Source organism: Muntiacus reevesi, chromosome 4 (assembly GCF_963930625.1).
Source record: "Muntiacus reevesi chromosome 4, mMunRee1.1, whole genome shotgun sequence".
Classification (NCBI taxonomy): Eukaryota; Metazoa; Chordata; class Mammalia; order Artiodactyla; family Cervidae; genus Muntiacus; species Muntiacus reevesi.
In genome coordinates this window covers 106,418,479-106,438,092 of record NC_089252.1, presented here as the reverse complement: position 1 = coordinate 106,438,092, position 19,614 = coordinate 106,418,479, and the positions used below count along the sequence as shown (strand labels likewise).

The 19,614-nt window shown below is 46.9% G+C and overlaps 1 protein-coding gene across 2 annotated transcripts in view; it reads left to right on the top strand.

Moving 5' to 3' along the window:
* The window catches only part of NISCH (nischarin), a 63,272-nt gene that overhangs the window by 20,813 nt on the left and 22,845 nt on the right, over window positions 1-19,614 (top strand). The window contains exons 14-15 of one of the 2 annotated variants that reach the window (XM_065933555.1): window positions 3,600-3,724; window positions 4,729-4,778. In XM_065933555.1, coding sequence (XP_065789627.1) covers window positions 3,600-3,724; window positions 4,729-4,778 — 175 coding nt within the window. Of the gene's footprint in view, window positions 1-67; window positions 1,138-3,599; window positions 3,725-4,728; window positions 4,779-19,614 lie in introns of those variants that run through there. The other variant, XM_065933556.1, reaches the window with a different exon arrangement.

The following is a 19,614-nucleotide window of genomic DNA, read 5'->3' as shown; positions in this document are numbered from 1 at the left end:
GAAGACCAATCCCTTTCATCCACCCACTGTCTTAGCGTTTTCAAAGGGCTTTCACCTCTGAACCCAGGCATCCTCGGAGATGAGTGAGTGAAGCAGGTCCCATGAGTGTCTGCTGGCCCGGCCCCACGGAAGAGGGGAGGGTGTGCCGTCCCGAGTGGAGCCGAGGCTCGGGACACACAGGAAAGAACGCCGCCCACCCGGGCTCCTGGAGTTGGAGAACTTGGTGTGAGGTCTTGGGAAAACAGTTTGACCCTATGTTTCAAGAGCCAGAAAAACGTTCCCACCCCTTGACTTGGTAACCCCGCTGGTGGGGATTTTATCTTAGTGGGATAAGATAACAGGGAAAGGGGAGGTGAAATGCTCGCTGCAGCACTGTTTCTACCAGCAAAACATGGGCCACGACGGGCGTGAGAGAGAGAGGGAGGTTAAGCCGTGGTCCGGAGTACCCTGCAGCCTTTACCACCGAGAGGGGAAGGTGGGATATCAAGAATGCTGGGTGAAGTCAGCCTGTGCAGGGCAGCTCACCAAGGTCACAGCCGTGGACGTGAGCCAGAGAGTGGATGGGGCACGTCGGTGCCGGAGTCGTCATCTCTTTGCTTTTGTAACGTTCTTGATTGAGAAATTCCGGTTTTCTATTTCTTTTTTTTTTTTTTTTTTTTTTTTAATGTAAAAGGGGAGGGGGCCTGTATCACTTTGAAGATGCTTCCCTGACCGGTCTCCTGTCGAGCGGCCAGAGCCCTCCTCAGGCCCCCTCCCCGCCTCACGCTGCCGGCACAGCCCTGGGGCCTGCAGGGGGTCTGCGTGGCTAGGCTCTGGGGACCGGGAGGTGCGGCTGGCCCGCCAGACTGGGGACCAGCCAGTTTTCAGTCTGCCTTTTTCGAGGCAAGGAATCAGTGAGTGTGAGCAAGCCAGTGAGCTGTGGGTGGCGAGGGAGGTGTCTGCCCCCCACAGCTGCAGTCGTGGGTGGCCCCCCTTTGGTGGAGAAGCCTCTGCAGCAGCCAGAACCAGGCTCAGTCCCCTTCTTCACTGCCCCCGCTCCGGGGGACACACCACGCAGTTCCCCCTTCCCTTCCCAGTTCTACTGGACATTTAGACGTTGTCTCCAGATCCTCTTATAAATAAAACTGCAGTGGATGTCTCTGTGTGCACATCTCTTTCCTTTTGGTGAGAAACAACCAGGGTTGGGCCCCATCTAGGCATTCTGATGTCCCCTGTCCCGTCCCCTGAGTGGCCCTTTCTGACCACTTGTTTGTACAGACCAGTCCAGGAAGGAAGCAGAAAGACTGTCCCTATTCACATTTCCTCAGCTCCAAACAGGGTTTGGGAGGGTAATGACAGGAAAATGCTGCTTTTTATTGCTAATGTGGCAGAATCCACAGAAATTTGTCTTCACCCTTGTGCTATTGGACTTTGCCTGTGTATGGGCAAGAATTTCTTCCTGCAGGGATCAGCTTTGCTCCCAGCCCGTTTTTGTAGACGTGGACACACTTGTGAGTAAGCTGCCCCCTGCCCCCGGAGGCCCGCCAGGAAGGGACACTGTCCGTGAAACACCAGGCCTCTGGTCACCTCAGGACTTGCTAGCCCAGCTTGTTGGAGCCATGGAGGGTTTTGGCCACAGGGACTGATGTGGGAAGTGTCGGAGTTGATCCTCCAGCCAGGCCAGGTCCAGGGGCTGAGAGCAGGCTGTGGAGAGGTGGTTAGGAGAGCAGGCGCCTGGCCTGGGTCCCCTGAGTTTACATCCCAGCTTCCCTGGCTGTGGCCCCTCAAGCAACTTGTTGCCTCCGGAGCTCTGTTTTCCCTACCCTACTTCATCGATTCTAAGATGCACACGTTTCCACCTTGTGACTCTGAAGTTGAGATGCATCTTTTGGTCAGTGGCGTCTCATAGTTGCTGTCAGCCAGCTGGTATTCGTGATGGAGTTGTGGGAACACCTTCCGCGGACACCTGCTAAGACCAAGATGGCGCCACATCTACGCATCTTAGATTTGATGAGCTGTGGTAAATAACGGGAGGTGGGCATGAGCTGACGCTGGGGAAGCACTTGGCACTGCTGCTGGTCCATCAGAAGCGGTCAGTAAGGGCTCCCCGCCTGTGTGTGTGCTGGAGGGTTTCCAGGTGACCGCAACAGTCACCTCTTGCGAAGCTGAGCTGTACCCCCAAGGGAGGATGGGGCAGAATGGTTTGGGGCATTTGTGAAAGAGAGGTCTGTCTAGAGCAGAGAGGGTTTTGCTCTGGAGGTGTATGTGAGGTGACTCTCAAGGGATGGTAGGATCTGAGCACGTGAGGGAGGAGCGGGTGGATTCCGGGAGAGAATCGCATGCTTCACGCCTGGCTGTGTGCCTGCCGCCCTTCCTGCCTGCGTATCGCCCCTGCTGCTTCGCTCTGGGTGGGTGTCTGGATTTGGACCATCTGCCTGCCCAGCCCATGAGTAGAGGACCTGGGGTGTGCGAGTTGTCCTGACCCCAAGCCGCACCTGAGCTGGACAAGGGTGTGGGGCTCTGTGAGCTCTCGAGTCATTTTGTTGGGCCTTTGTGACTGGTGGTAAAGCCAGGCTATGGAGGCGAGCCCTGGCCTCCTCAAGATTTTGGTGGAAATAGGGGTTGACGCCCAGCAGTCATCCAACCAGCTGCATTTAGGAGAAAGTTAAAAAACATTTTATCCTCAACCAGTCTGGAAAATGTTTGGAGTGAAATAAGGGACCCAGATGAACTGAATTCATACAACAACCTCAGCAGGCTTTAAAAACAGCATGAATGAGTCAGAGCGTGCTGTCCATGGGCGGTGGCCTTGGGGAGGGTCAGTGGGATGTGTCCTGTGGGAAGCTGGGCCTGGGTGGTTCTTGCCAGCCCCGGAGGAAACCTGAGCCAGCAGGCAGGCCCGGCCTTCTGATGAGGGGTCCCGGGCTCCGGAATCCGCAAAGCTTGCCAGGACTTTTGGGTGGCGGGGTGGAGAGGCTTCGGCTCTGTCCCCAGGAAGAGGGTCTCGGAGCAAACACGTGTAAGGCTCCTGGACATTTCGCCAAACTGCTCTCTGCACGGGCGGGGCAGCTCTCCCCGCGGTGCCTGCCTCTGCCCAGTTAGGCCACACAGCCTGACCTTTGCTGAAGTGAGAGGCAGAACTCTCCCTTGGATGGTTTGGGAGGGTGAGGTTGGTCTTGTGTCACACCCATTGGCTCTTTTGTGGAATGTCGTTCGTTCTTTGCAGCCTTCTAATGGGATTTTTTTTTCCTCCATTTTTGTTATCTGTAAGAGCATTTTACAGATTAAAGATACAAGCCTTTGACAAATACTGTGAGCACTTTTTTCTCATTTCATTTTTTTTTTTTTCTCACAGAAGTTTAGTTTTTATGTAGTCACACCTCAGTTTCTTCCTTTGGATTCAGGTTCAGAAATTCTCTTCCTTCCTGAGATTAGATGAGCAGTCATTCGTTCTTCCAGTTATTTTAAGGTTTCGGTTTTAACATTTTCTTCTGTAATCCACTTGCCTGGATTTGGGGGGTTAGCTCCCAGCCACGTGTAGCCCAAGGGCACAGCCCCATTTGTTGAATGGCTGCTCTCCTGCCCCGCCTGCCCCACCCGCCTGCCCCTGGTCTCTCCAGGAATCATGTTCGTGCAAGAGGAGGCCCTGGCCAGCAGCCTCTCATCCACTGACAGTCTGACTCCTGAGGACCGGTCCATTGCGGGAGGATGCTCTGATTCCTTGGAGTCCATCCCTGCGGGACAGGTAACCTCCTCCTCCTCCTCCTCCCTGGGGTTGGTGGCCCTGTGGCCCGCTCTTCTGCCTCCAGCTGTCTGCAAGTAGGAGGTGGCCGGGCTGGAGTTGTGGCAGGTGTTGCCAAAGCTTGGCATGCCCTGCTGTGGTTCAGGGTCAGTTAGCATCTGTGTGTCTCTCTGGGCTGATGGGGATAGGCAGTTTTCTCTCACTGGGTCCTGGAGGGCGAAGCCAGGTAACCCTTGGTGCCTGTGAACAGACTTCCTGAGGAAAGCAGTTCAAAAGGTCGTGGGGGGGCTTGTTTGCGATCCAAACCCATCGAGAAGTTTCTCCCCTGCTGTCTGGCCCCTCTTGGCCATTTTGCCGTTTCTACACGTCAGCCTGGTGTTCTGGGATACATTGTGACTTTGCTACCTCCTCTGTGGCTGCTGCTGGGGGTCCCTGAGCCGGCAGGTGTGCGAGGGGCGCGTTTGCTGTGTGTGGGGAGTGTCCTTGGTGTCTGAGCCTGCCCAGCCCTGTCTTTGCTCACCAGCACAGTCGTGCCCTGGGGCCCTGGGGCAGTGGGCAGTTCTGCTCTGTCCCGGCACTCCCCGGGGTCACAGTAGGAGGCTTCTGAGCCCTAGGTCTTCTCTGCTGCCCAGAGACCACTGGGAGGCCTTGCCAGGCCCTCCACGGCCTCTGCTCACCGTGTTGGTAGACAGTCCGCATGGACTCTCTGGTATAGCACAGGGAGCGTTCAGGTGCCAGACCCAGAGGCACACGCTGAGCTGCAGAGGGTGAGAGGCTCTGGCCCGGAGGTTGGCAGCATGGCCTGGATCCAGGACAGAGGTGGGAACCTCAGCCGTGCCGTGCATGGGCAGGGTAACTGGGTGATTCTGTCTCTCAGGCCCTAGGATCCACGCAAGGTGGCGAGGAGCTTGCTGCAGGGCCTTGAGGGAGGGCTTAGGGCAGGTGCCTGGTGATTCCCAGGGCGTGGCTGAGCAGGTGGGGGCTGACTGTGTTTCCTTCCCTGGCAGGCGCCTCCTGACGATTTAAGGGACGTGCCGGGAGCTGTTGGCGGTGTAAGGTAGGGAAGACATTCTGGGCCTTCTGCATGTGCTCAGCTGTGGGCTAGTAGTAACCAAGACTGTGTTAAAAATCTGTTCATGGAAGCTCCATAGAACTAGTTCTTCCTTTGAATAAATAGATGAAATGGGCTCTGGTCTGTTTCACAGTTCTCATCCCTAAATTTTGCTTTTCACAAACATTATCCTATACTAGGGATCAGCATATCAAGGCCAGTTTAGTCCATTGCCTGTTCTGTACAGTCTGTGAGTTAAAAATGATTGTTCCATTCTTCTTTTTATTTATATATTTTTAAATGAGACAAAGATGAATATTTTTAATGATAACAGGTACAATTCACAAACAAGATTGACATCTTAACCCGTTAAGACATCTGACAATAAAGAAACAAAGATACATAAAAAATCAGAAGAAATATAAGGGAAAAAAATATATATATATAATCATAGTGAAACATTAACATTTCTATGAGAATATTTTATTAAATGTAGGAAAAATAACAGGAGCATCTTGAATAATGTCATCAATAATTAAACAATAATAGGTTTGTATTTATGATAATTTATGTTAATCTTATATCCTACATGAATACATTTAAAATTTTGTGTCTCATAGATTGTTATCAGATGTCCATAGGACATTTAAAAAAACTGGCAAAAATATAAATATTACTAAATTTCAAAAAGTAGAATTCTTTTTTGTGTGTGATTCAGTTATGCATATACAGATACACTCTTTTTGAAATTATTTTCCATCATAGGTTATTACAAGATACTATAGTTTCCTATGATGTACAGTAAACCTTTGTTGCTTGTTCATATTTATCATTTTTTTAATAGAAATCTGGCATTCTATTCATACTAAGTTAAACAAGTGGAGTCAAAATGTTGTAAACTTTTTACTTAGGCAAAAATTCATAAGTCTAAATTCTAAATAATTTCTAAAATATATACGTATTCTTTATATGTATAAAAGCTTTTTTTTCTAATTTAATTCCTTTTTTATTATTAAACTTTATAGTTTATTTTGGAATTTGGCTGATTATCATTGTGATAGTTTCAGGTAGACAGCAAAGGGACTCAGCCATTCATATACATGTATCCATTCTCACCCAAATTCCCCTCTGATCCAGGCTGCCACATAACATTGAGTTCCCTGTGCTATACAGTAGGACCTTGCTTCTTATCCAGTTTAAATTCAGCAATGTTTACATGTTTATTTCAAACTCTGTAACCATCCCTTCCCCTGTGGCAATTCCCCAAGTTCTCCAAGTCCATGAGTCTGTTTTCTGTTTATCAGATAAGTTCATTTGTATCATTTCTTTTTAGATTCTGCATGTAAGGAATGTCATATAACATTTCTCTTTCTGTCTGACTTATTTCACTCAGGATGACAATCTCTAGGTCCGTCCATGTTGCTGCAAATGCAGTTATTTCATTCTTTTTAATGGCTGAGTAATACTCCATTGTGTATAGGTATCATATCTTCTTTATCCATTTCTCTGTTGATGGACATTCAGGTTGCTTCCCTGTCTTGGCTCCTGCAAACAGTGCTGCAGTGAATATTGGGGTACATGTGTCATTTTGAATTAATGGTTTTCTCAGGGTATACGCCCAGGAGTGGGATTACTGGCTCATGTGGTAGTTCTACTTTTAGTTTTTTAAGGAACCTTCTGACTGTTGTCCACAGTGGCTGTATCAGTTTACATTCCCATAAAATATCTTTTCCACTACCCTTGATAAAGGTTTACACATTACTTTGCCGACAAAGGTCTGACTAGTCAAGGCTATGATTTTTCCAGTTGTCATCTATGGATGTGAGAGTTGGACTATAAAGAAAGCTGAGTGCCAAAGAATTGATGTTTTTGAACTGTGATGTTAGAGAAGACTTTTGAGAGTCCCTAGGACTGCAGGGAGATCCAACCAGTCCATCCTAAAGAAGATCAGTCCTGAGTGTTCATTGGAAGGACTGATGTTGAAGCTGAGACTCCAATACTTTGTCCACCTGATGCGAAGAGCTGACTCATTTGAAAAGACCCTGATGCTGGGAAAGATTGCGGGCAGGAGGAGAAGGGGACAACAGAGGATGAGATGGTTGGATGGCATCACCGACTCAATGGACATGGGTTTGGGTGGACTCCGGGAGCTGGTGATAAACAGGGAGGCCTGGTGTGCTGCGGTCCATGGGGTTGCAAAGAGTCGGACACGACTAAGCAACTGAACTAAACTGACAAAGGTTTGAGAAAGAACATGACTTAAAAAAAAAGAGATGGAGAAATTGGAAAATATAAACTAAATGAAATGAGAGCACTGAATATGAAATAGAAAAAGTGAAACAAAAGAGATAAAAGTAAAAGAGCCTTGTATAGTCCAGTTGTTGAAATTTCAACATGGCTTCTCATTAGAAACGTATCTGGAGCTCTGGTGAAAAAAAGCAGTACCTGGGCATTTGTATTTTTCCAAAAATTCCGAGATAATTCTGATATGTATTTGGAGTTTAAAAAGTGATTACAGGTTTTTCTATTGAATAGTAGTTTTGGTGATACAGAATTTTATTATTTTTGTTGACTGGTCATGATACAATAGTATTAAGTGATTAATACTTAGGTAATCACATTAGTGAAAGATGTTTATCAGTTCGCAGAATCAGTAGCCAGACAAAAAGTAAAAGATAATTAAAATTGTAAGTCATAATGGGAACATGATTAACCTAACAATATAAAATAATTACAATTTGGGGGGTCAAGCAGAGTGATTTGGTAAGTGGACGTGCTTACATGCACATGTTTTCATCTGCTCTGTCTTTTGGTTGGTACATTTAATCCATTTGCATTTAAGATAATTATCAATATATATGATCCTATTATCATTTTCTTAATTGTTTTGGGTTTATTTTCTGTGGGTAAGTCTTCCTTCTCTTGGTTTCCTGCCTTGGTTTTTTTGTTGTAAAACTGGTTTGGTGGTGCTGAATTCTCTTAACTTTTGCTTGTCTGGAAAGCTTTCGATTTCTCCATCAAATCTGAAGGAGAATCTTGCTGGGTAGAATATTCTTGGTTTTAGATTCTTCCCTTTCATCACTTTAAGTATATCATGCTATTCCCTTCTGGCTTGTAGAATTTCTGTTGAGAAACCAGCTGATAGCCTGATGAGAGTTCCCTTGTATGTTATTTGTCGTTTTCCCCTTGTTACTTTTAATATTTTATTTCTGTCTTTAATTTTTGTCAGTTTGATTACTGTGTGTCCTCCTCGGGTTTCTCTTGCCTGGGACCCTCTGTGCTCCCTGGACTTGGTTGACTATTTCCTTTCCCATTTTAGGGAAATTTTCAGCTATTATCTCTTCAAATAATTTCTCAGGTCCTTTCTCTCTTCTCCTTCTGGGATCTTTATAATGCAAATGTTTGTGCATTTAATGTTGTCCCAGAGGTCTCTTGGGCTGTCTTCATTCATTTTCATTCTTTTTTTCAATATTCTGTTCTGCAGCAGTGATGACTTCAGGTCATTTATCTGTTCTTCTTCAGTTATTCTGCTATTGATTCCTTCTAGTGTATTATTCATCTCTCTGTGTGTGTTCTTTAGTTCTTCTAGGTCATTGGTAAACTTTCTTGCATCTTCTCATTCTTTGCCTCCATTCTTTTTCTGGAAGGTCGCCTATCTCCACTTCATTTAGTTGTTTTTCTGGGATTTCATCTTGTCCCTTCATCTGGGACATAGATTTCTGCTTTTTCATGCTGTTGACTTTTCTGTAATGCGGCTTTTGTCTTGGCTGCTGTGGGACTGTGGTTCTTCTTGCTTCTTCTCTCTGCCTTCTGATGGAGGAGGCTAAGAGGCTTGTGTAAATTCCCTAGTGGGAGGTCCTTGCTGTTGTTCAGTTGTGTCTGACTCTTTACAACTTAATGGACTGAAGCACGCCAGGCTTCCCTGTCCTTCACTATCTACGGAGTTTGCTTAAACTCATATCCATTGAGTCAGTGATGCCATCCAGCCGTCTCATCCTCTGTTGTCCCATTCTCCTCCTGCAGCATCAGAGTTTTTTCCAATGAGTTGTCTGTTCATATCAGATGGCCAAAGTATTGGAGCTTCAGCTTCAGCATCAGTCCTTCCAATGAATATTCAGGGTTGATTTCCTTTAGGATTGACTGGTTTGATCTTCTTGCTGTCCAAGGGACTCTCCCAAGAGTCTTCTCCAGCACCACAGTTCAAAAACATCAATTGTTCAGCGTTCAGCCTTTTTTATGGTTCAAATACTCTCACATTCCTACATGACTGTTGGAAAAGCCATAGCTTTGACTGTACAGACCTTTGTCGGCAAAGTGATGTCTCTGCTTTTTAATATGTTGTCTAGGTTGGTCATAGCTTTCCTTCCAAGGAGCAAGTGTCTTTTAATTTCATGGCTGCAGTCACCATCCACAGTGATTTTGGAGTCCAAGAAAATAAAATATGTCACTGCTTCCATTGTTTCCCCATCTATTTGTCATGAAGTGATGAAACTGGATGCCATGATCTTCATTTTTTGAATGTTGAGTTTTAAGCCAGCTTTTTCATGCTCGTCTTTCACCTTCATCAAGAGGCTGTTTAATTCCTCTTCACTTTCTGCTGTAAGGGTGGTGTCATCTGCATATCTGAGGTTATTGATATTTCCCCCAGAAATCTTGATTCCAGCTTGTACTTCATCCAGCCCGGCATTTTGCATGGTGTACTCTGCATATAAGTTAAATAAACAGGGTGACAGTATACTGCCTTGACGTCCTCCTTTCCCCATTTTGAACCAGTCTGTTGTTCCATGTCTGGTTCTAACTATTGCTTCTTGACCTGCATACAGGTTTCTCAGGAGGTAGGTAAGGTGGTCTGGTATTCCCATCGCTTTAAAAATGTTCCACAGTTTGTTGTGATCCACATGGTCAAAGACTCTAGCGTAGTCAATGAAACACAAGTAGATGTTTTTTCTGGAATTCTCTTGCTTTTTCTGTGATCCAGTGGATGTTGGGAATTTGATCTCTGGTTCATCTTCTGCCTTTTCTAAATCCAGTTTGTACATCTGGAAGTTCTGGGTTCATATACTGTTGAAACCTAGCTTGACGGATTTCGAGCATTACCTTGCTAGCATGTGAAATGAGTGCATTTGTGCGATAATTTGAACTTTCCTTGGCATTGCCCTTCTTTGGAATTGGAGTGAAAACTGACCTTGTCCAGTCCTGTGGCCATGGCTGAGTTTTCCAAATTTGCTGGCATACTGAGTGTGCTACTTTAACAGTGTCATCCTTTAGGATTTGAAATAGTTCAGCTGGAATTCCATCACCTCCACTAACTTTGCAGTGATGCTTCCTAAGGCCCACTTGACTTTGCATTCCAGGATGTCTGGCTCTAGGTGAGTCACTACACCATTGTGGTTATCTGGGTCGTTAAGACCTCTTTTGTGTAGTTCTTCTGTCCAGTGAGGTAACTCAGTTATACACATATATACATTCTTTTTAATGTTGTTTTCCATTATGGTTATACCAGGAGATTGGATCTAGTTCCCTGCACTGTACAGTAGGACTCTGTTGGTCATCCATCCTTTTTTGCCTGAGCTGGGTCTTCGTCGCAGTACGTGGCTTTCTCTAGTTGCAGCTCTTGGTCTAGTTGCAGAGCGTGGGCTCTATAGAGCGCATGGACTTGGTAGTTGCGGCTCACAGGTTCTCTAGTTGTTACCAGCTGGTTTAGTTGCCTTGTGTCACATGTGATGTTAGTTCTCCAACCAGAGCTCTAATCTGCAGTGGAAGGCAGATTCTTAACCTCTGGACCACCAAGGACATACCTATTCGTTATAAATATCAGAGTTTGCATCTACTAACCTGGAACTCCCTGTCCATCTCTTCCCTCCTCCCCTCCCCCTTGGCAGCTAAAAGTCTGTTCTCTGTATCTGTGAGGCAGAGTATCTGTTTCATTGGCAGGTTTATTTGTGCCTTTCTCCCCACTCCCTGTTTCATTTTCTGTCCCTGTCTCTTCACTTGTCTCTCTATCCCTCTCGCACCCCCCCTCCTATTTCCCTCCCTCTATTGGTCTCTCTTTCTCTGCCTCTTTTTCCTGCTCTCTCTTTCTCCCTTCCTCCCACACACTCTTTCTCTCTCTCTTTCCCCCTCTTTCTCACCCTCTTTATCCCTCCCTCCTCCTCTCTCTTTTTCCTTTCTCTTTCTTGCCCTGTTGTTCAGTTTCTCTTCCTCTTTGTTGTTTCTTTTTCCCTCCCTCCCTCGACCTCTCTCTTGGTCTCTCTTTCTCCTTCCCTCTTTGTTTCTCTGTCTCTGTCTTGTCCCATCCGCCTCTCTCTCTCTCTTTCTTTTTATCTCCCTCCCTCTCTCCCCTGTGTCTCTCTCTCTCCCGCCCTCATGCACTCTATTTCTCTCTCACCCTCTGCCTTTCTCCCTGTGTCCTTTCCTCTCTCTCCCTCTCCTTCTCCCTTCTCTCTTCTGTGTCTCCTCTTCCTCACTTCCTCCTCCCTCCTCCATCTCTCGTGCATCTTCCCTCTTCCCCCCATATCTGTCTCTTTCTCGCTGCTGCTTTTCCTGTCACTCTATGCAGCCGTGTCTCTTTCCTTCTCTCCATCTCTCTCCCTCCCTGTTTGTCTCTGATGTCTCTCTCCCTGTCTGTCTCTCTTTCTCCCTGCATCTTTCTTTCTCACTCCCTGTGTCTGTCTTAGTCTCTCCCTGACTCCCTGTTCTCTCTCTCTGTCTCTCTCTGTGTCACTCTCTAATTCTCCTTCCCTCCCACCCTCTCTCTCTGTCTCTCTCCCTGTCTCTCTGTCTTTCTCTCACTTCCTTTCTTTCCTCTCTCTCTCTCTCTCGCCCTCCAGCCCTACCTCTCTCTCTCTCTCTCCCTTATTCTCTCCCTGTCTCTCTCTACCCCTCGCTGGTTCCTACCTTTCCCCCCTCATCTGTCTCTCTCTCTCTTCCTCCCTCCCACCCTCCCTGGGTCCCTCTTTCTCTGCCTCTCTTTCTCCCTTCCCCTCTGTCCCCCCCCATTCTCTCTTTCTGCCTTCTCTTTCTTCCCCCTTGTCTCTTTCTCCCTTGCTCCCTCCCTCTCTGTTTCTCTGTCTCTCTGTGTCTCTCCTTGTTTCCTTTTCTCTCTCTCTCTCCCGCCTTCCCTCTCTCTGTCTCTCGTTTTCTCTCTGCTGCTTTCTCTTTCTCTTTTTTCTCCCTCACTCTCTGTTTGCCCTATTTTACAGTCTGCATATCAGTGATATCATGTGGTATTTTGTATTTCAGACTTACTGCCCTTAGTATGATAATCGCTCAGTGTATCCATGTTTGCTTCAAATGGAATCATTTTGTTCTGTTTTTATGGCTTGAGCAGTGCTTCCTTGTACATACGTGCCACGTCCTTCTCCGTCCATCTGTCCCTGGGATTTAAGTTGTTTCTGTTTCTTGGCCATTGTGTGCAGTACTGCTCTGAGCACAGGGGTGCGTGTGTCCTTTTGAATTAGTTCGTTTATTTATTCATGGCTGCGCTGGGTCTTTGTTGACCCGGGTGGGCTTTCTCAAGTTGCAGTGCGCGGGGGCTGCTCCCTAGTTGTGAGGTGGTGGTTTCTCTTGCTGTGGCGCACGGTCTCCAGGGCGCCCGGGCCTCAGCAGTTGAGGCGCAGGCTCTGGACTGTGGGACTTCAGGAGTCGTGAGCCGTGGGCTCAGCGTTTGCGGCGTGTGAGCTCAGCAGATACGGCGCACGGACTTAGTCGCCCTGTAGCATGCGGAATCCTCCCAGACCAGGGATCGGACCTGGGTTCCCTGCACTGGCAGGCAGGTTCTTAACAGTTGGACCACCAGGAAGCCCTTTATGTATTTTTTATTTTAAAATTATTTAAATTAAAAATTAATATTTTATTAATATTTTTTATTTCTTCAGCGATCTCTTGGTTATTTAGTAGCATGTTATTTAGCTTCCGTGTGTTTTTGTGTTTTTCATAGTTTTTTCCCTCATAATTGATTTCTAATCTCATAGTGCTGTGGTTGGAAAAGATGTTTGATATGATTTCTGTTTTCTTAAATTTAGTGAGCCTTGACTTGTGACCCAAGATGTGATCTGTCCTGGAGAATGTACTGTGTATACTTGAGAAGAAAGTGTATTCTGCCACTTTTGAGTAGAACATTCTGTCAGTATCAATTAAGTCTATCTGGTCTATTGTGTCATTTAAAGATTGTGTTTCCTTATTTATTTTGTGTCTGGATGATCTGTCCATTGGTGTAAGTTGGGTGGTAAATTCCCTGCTATTTCTGTTACTGTTGATTCCCCTTTTATGGCTATTAGCATTTGCCTTATGCATTGAGGTGCTCCTGTGTTGGGTGAATAAACATTTATAATTGTTATACCTCTTTATGAGATTGATCCCTTCATTATGTAGTGGCCTTCCTTATCTCTTGCAACAGTCTTTATTTTAAAGTCTATTTTATCTGCTGTGAGTAATGCTATTCCAGCTTTCTTTTCATTTCCATTTACACGGAATATATCTTTTTCCATTCCCTCTTTTTCAGTCTGTATATGACTGTAGGTCTGAAGCCAGTTTCTTTTAGATAGTACAGGTCTTGTTTTTTCATCCATTTAGTCAATCTGTATCTTGGTTGGAGCGTTTTATCCATTTTCATTCTAGGTAATTATTGATATTCATGTTTCTATTAACATTTTCTTAATTGCTGTGAATTTGTTTTTAATGGGTCCTTTTCTCTCTTGTGTTTTCAGCCTAGAGAAGTTCTTTAAGCATTTGTCATAAATCGATTTGGTAGTGCTGAATTCTCTTAGCTTTTTCTTGTCCGAAAGCTTTTTTTTAACTTTTTTTCGGCTGTGTTCCTCAGTATGTGGAATTTTATTTCCTTGGCCAGAGATCGAGCCCATACCCCTTGCGTTGGAAGCGTGGAGTTTTAACTGCCAGAGAAATCCCTTGTCTGTAAGCTTTTGATTTCTCCATTGGATCTGAATGGTATCCTTGCCAGGTCGCATGATCTTGGTTATAGACTTACCCCTTTCATCATTTTAAATACATCTTGCCACTCCTGTCTGGCCTTCAGAATTTCTAATGAAAAATCTGCTAATAACCTTATGGGGATTCCCTTGCATATTATTTGTTGCCTTTTTTTTTTAATTTATTTTTTGTTAGTTTGATTAATATGTGTCTCGGTGTGTATCTTCTCCGATTTATCCTGTATGAGACTATCTGGACTTGGGTGCCTATTTCCCATGTTAGAAAAATTTTCAACTATAATCTCTGCAGACATTTACTTAGACCCTTTCTCTCCTTCTAGGACCCACCCCTGTGATTTGAATGTTGGTGTGTTTAATGTTGTCCCAGAGGTCTCTGAGACTGTCCTGATTTATTTTGATTCTTTTTTCTTTATTCTGCTCCTCAACAGTTCTTTAATTCTGTCGTTCAGCTCACTCATTTATTCTTCTACTTTAGTTACTCTGCTATCAATTCCTTCCAGTGTATCTTTCATTTCAGTTCTTGTGTTTTTCATCACTGTTTGTTTGTTGTTTAGTTCTTCTAGGTCCTTGTTACACACTTCTGTATTTTCTCGACCTGTGCCTCCATCCTCTTTCTGAGATTTAGGATCATCTTTACTGTCATTGCTCTCTGAATTCTTTGTCAGGTATATTGCCTGTTTCCTCTTCATTTATTTGGTCTTGTAGGTTTTCACATTGCTCCTTCGTCTGTATCATATTTTTTGTGTCTCTTTTTTTCGATGAGTGGGACTGTTTCTGTCTTTCTGGTTGTTTGGCCTGAGGCATCCAACCCTGGAGTTTGCAGGCGGTGGGTGGAGGCGGGTCTTGGTGCTGAGATGAGAACCTCAGGGAGGGCTCGCTCTGATTAATACTGCGGGGGTCTGAGGTTCTCTGTTAGTCCAGGGGTTTAGACTCTGTGCTTCCACCACAGGAGCTCAGGCCTGATCCCTGGCCTGGGAACCATGACCCCGCAGGTCACAAAGTGCTGCCCCCCTCGCCGCAAAAAGCAACAAACAAGAAGGAGCAGAACAGTAAAAAGGAATAAAACATAAAACTAGAAAATATATTAGAAAAAAAAAAGTGCAACAGCGACAACAGCAAAGCTAAACAGAATCACAGTAGCAGGGGGGAAATAGCCTTAAAAGGCCCTGGGGGGCTGGCCTTAGACTCAAGGACCTGCACAGCCAGGGGGACCCCGAGGGGTAGAGATTCAGACTCTGGACCCTAGCAGGCTCCCTGGGTTCTGAGCAGGTCGAGGAGACCTTTGTCATGTATCCCTCCCATGTCCCTCTCCTGAGAAGATCTCTCTCCTTCCCTCCTGATCCCTGCACCATGGGTAGGCTCTCTAAGTGTGGGAGTCCCTCCCTCCCGCAGCCACCCCTCAGGGGTGCCCGTCCCACCCCACCTCTGCTTTTCCTCCCTCCCTCTTTCCCCTGCCACATCCTACCTGTTTGCGTGGAGGCTCCTCCGGTGCCCGTAGGGTCCCCCACCAGCACCTGGTTGGTGCTCCTGCTCCACCATCTGTGCCTCGCCTCTGGTTTCCACTTTTGTTCTTAGCACTCCTCAGTCTTCCCCGCCCCCCCCTTTCTTAAATATGTGACTTCGTGTATTTGCCTGAGCTGAGTCTTCATTACAGCGTGTGGGCTTCCCCTGGTTGCAGCTCTCAGTCTGCTCTTGTGGAGCACGGGCTCCAGAGCGCATGGACTCAGTAGCTGCAGCCCGAAACTCTTGGTGTCACAAGCTGGTTTAGTTGCCATGTGGCATGTGGGATGTTAGTTCCCCAACCAGGGATCTAACCTGCGTCATCTGCATTGGAAGGCAGATTCTTAACCATTGGACCACCAGGGACATTCCTCTTCATTGTAAATATCAGAGTTTGCCTCTACTAACCCAGAACTGCCAGTCCCTCCCATCCCTCCTCCCCTCCCCCTTGGCAACTAAAAGTCTGTTCTGTCTGTCTGTGAGGCTGTTGCCTAGGTGGGTTCATTTGTGCCCTGATTTTTTTCCATCCTTCTATTTTCTGTTTCTCTTTCACCGTCTGTCTTTCTCCCTCCCACCTTGCCTCTCTTTCCTTCTCCCCCTTACCCACCCCCCTTCCTTCATTTTTCTCTCCCTGCCTCTCCCCTTCTCTCTTGATCTGTCTTTCTGAATCTCTTTCTCCCTCCTCCTTTCAGCCTTTTTCTCCCTCCCACCCTCTCTGTATGTCTGTCTTCCTCTGTGTCTCTCTGTCTCGCCCTCTTGGTCTTTCTCTGTCTCCTGGTCTCTTTCTCTTTCCCCCTTTCTCTCTCCTTTTCTCCGTTCTTTCGTCCCTGTCTCTTCCCCTCACCCACTGTTTCTCCCTCCCTCTTTCTTTCTCTCTCTCTCTCTGTCACTCTGTTTCTCCCTCCCTCCCACTTACTGTCTTGGTCCCTCTCTGTCTCTCCCCCCATGTCTCTCTCTCTCCTTTTCCCCATCCCTTCCTCCCTGTCTCCCTTCCTCTTTGTATCTGTCTCTCTCTGTCCTGCCCAATCTGTCTCTATCTCCCTCCCTCTTTCTTTCTCTGTCTCTTTCTCCCTCCCTCCTTGCCTCTCGGTTTCTCTCTCTCTCTCCCTTCTTTCCTGTCTCTATCTTTCCCCGTCTCTCCTTCCGTCCTCCTCTATTGCCGCTCCCTTTCTGTCTCCTTCTTCTCTTCCCTTCCTCCCTCTCCCCTTCCCCACTCCCCTTTCTTTCTCTGTCTCTCTCCCTGTCGCTGTCTATTCCTCCCTTCTACCTACTCTCTTGGTCTCTCCCTGTCTATTTCTCTCTCTGTCTCCCTCCCTCCCTGTCTCTTGATCTCTCTCTCTGTACCCCCCATCCTCCTTCCCTCTTCCTTTCTCTCTCTCCCCCCTCTCCCCATTCCCTCTTTCTCTGTCCGTCTGTCTCTCTTCCTCCGGGGTAGTCTCTCTCCATCTGTTTTTCTCTCTTGCTCTGTCTTTCCCACCCTCTTTTCCTCTCTCTCGGTCTCTCTCCTGTCTTTCTCTCACTCCCCCTTCAGTCCTTCTCTGCCTCTATCTCACCCTGTCTCTTCTCCCTCTCTCCTTTCTTTCTCTGTCTCTTTCTCCCTCTCTCTTTCCATCTTCTTCCCTCCCAGCCTCTCTCAGCCTCTCTTTCTCAATGTTCTCTCCCTGTCTCTTTCTCCCTCCCTGTCAATTTCTGTCTTTCTCCCTCCTTTTTTCCTCCGTCTCTCTCTCCCCCTCCCACTCTCTCTCAGCTTCTCTTTCTCTGGGTGTGTCTCTCTCTCCCTGTGTCTTTCTCTCTCGTCTCTCTTTCTGCCTTCACACCTCCTTCCTTCTCAGTCTGTCTCTCTCTGTCTCTCTCTCTGTCTCTCCCTCCCTCCCTCCTACTGTCTGTTTTTCTCCCTCTTTCTCCTTCCTTCCCCCTTCTCTCTTTCTCCTTCCCTCCCTCTGTCTCCTCCCTCCCTCCCTTTCTGCCTCCCTCCTTCTCAAACTCTGTCTCTCTCCCTCTCCCCCATCTCTTCCTTCCTTCTTCCCTCTCTCTCTTTTTCCCCTCTCCCTTCCCCACGTGTCTCCCTCTCTCTTTCTCTGTCCCCTCCCCTCTTTCTTTTCTGTCTCTTATATATCTCTCTCTCCCCTACCCTCTCTCTTGATTTGCCTCTCACTGCGTGTCTCTCTTTGATTTAGGTCATACTTGAATGGCCTAATGGTTTTCCCTACTTTCCTCAATTTGAGCCTGAATTTTGCAATAAGGAGCTGATGGTCTGAGCTGATGGTCCAGGTCTTGTTTTTGCTGACTAGATAGAGCTTCTCCATGTTCAGCTGCAAGAATATAATCAATTTGATTTCTGTATTGACCATCTGGTGATGTCCACGTGTAGAGTCTTCTCTTGTGTTGTTGGAAGAGGATGTTTGCTGTGACCAGTGCGTTCTCTTGGCCAAACTTTAGCCTTTGCCCTGCTTTATTTTGTACTTCAAGGCCAGACTTGCCTGTTACTCCAGATATCTCTTGACTTCCTACTTTACATTCCAATCCCCTGTGATGAATAGCACATTGTTTTTTGGTGTTAGTTCTAAAAGGTCTTGTTAGTTCTTCATAGAACTGTTCAACTTCAGCTTCTTCAGCATTACTGGTTGGATAATAGGCTTGGATTACTGTGATATTGAATAGTTTGCCTTGGAAACAAACCAGATCATTCTGTCGTTTTTGAGATTGCTCCCAAATACTGCATTTTGGACTCTTTGTTGATTATGAGGGCTACTCCATTTGTTCCAAGGGATTTTTGCCCACAGTATATACAATGGTCATCTGAGTTAAATTCGCCCACTCCAGTTCATTTTAGTTCACTTATTCTTAAAATGTCAATGAGAATCTCCAGGGAATCTGACTTTGAAGGTCAGCGGGATTTGGTTATAGAACTTCCACAGGACTGGGAAAACAGACTCTTGGAGGGCACAAACAAAACTTCGTGCACCCCAGAACCCAGGAGAAAGGAGCAGTGACCCCACAATAGACAACCAGACTTGGCTGTGAGTGTCCGTGAGTCTCTGGCAGAGGCGTGGGTCGACAGTGGCCTGCCTCGGGGTCAGCAGCTGTTCTGGGATGTGTGCTGGTGTAAGTCCTTTTGGAGGAGGTCTCCATTACCCTACGGGGGGAGAGCACAGCCCCACCTGTCAGCAGGAAATTGGATTAAAGACTTATTGAGCACGGCCTTGGCCACCAGAGCAAGAGACCCAGTTATCCCCCTTTCCATCAGGAAGCTTGCACAAGCCTCTGCCTGTCAGAGGGCAGACAGAATGAAAACCACAATCACAGAAAACTAACCAAAGTGATCACATGGATCATAGCTTTGTGTAAGTTAATGAAACTATGAGCCATGCTATGTAGGGCCACCCAAGACAGACAGGTCATGGTAGACAGTTCTGACAAAATGTGATCCACTGGAAAAGGGAATGACAAACCACTTCAGCATTCTTGTCTTGAGAACCCCATGAACAGTTTGCAAAGGCAAAAAGATATGACTCTGAAAGATGACCCACCCCCCAGGTCAGTAGATGTCCAGTATGCTACTGGAGAGGAGTGGAGAAATAGCTCCAGAAGGAATGAAGAGGCTGAGCCCAAACAGAAATGACACCCAGTTGTGAATGTGTCTGGTGGTGAAAGTAAAGTACAGTGTTGCATAGGAACCTGGAATGTTCAGTCCATGAATCAAAGTAAATTTGATTGAAAGTGGTCAAACAGGAGATGGCAAGCGTGAACATCGACATTTTAGGAATCAGTGAACTAAAATGGATGGGAATGGACAAATTTAATTCAGATGGGAGAGACTGGTGGTAGGAAAAACTGGGTCTTGCTCTGATGGACAGGACCTTGCTCAGTAAAGCTTTAATCCAATTACCTGCTTTTGGGTAAGGTTGTGCTCCCTCCCTGGTAGTTTCTTGGCCTGAGGTGACCCAGCCCTCGAGTCTGCGATCAGGTTAATGGCGACCTCCAGGAGGGTTTCTGCCAAGGGGGGCCTTTCCAGACTGCTGCTGCCAGTGCCTCCATCCTGTGGCGAGCCCCTGCCCACCCCCACGTCCACAGGAGGCACAGCCCTAGCAGGTAGCTTCCGTTCAGTCTCCTGTGGAGTCACTGCTCCTCTCCTCTGAGTCTTGGTCCACGCAAGGTTTTGTTTGTGCCCTCCCAAGACTGGAGTCACTGTTTGCCCTCGTCCTGTGGAAGCCTTGTAATCAAATCCTGCTGGCCTTCAAGGCCAGATTCCCGGGGATTCCCACTCCTTCTGTCAGATCCCCGGTTGGGAAGCCTGATACGGGGTTCAGAACCTCCACAACAGAGGGAGAACTTCTCTGGTATTAGTGTTCTCCAGTCTGGGGGTCACCACCCGGTGGGTGTGGGGTTTGACT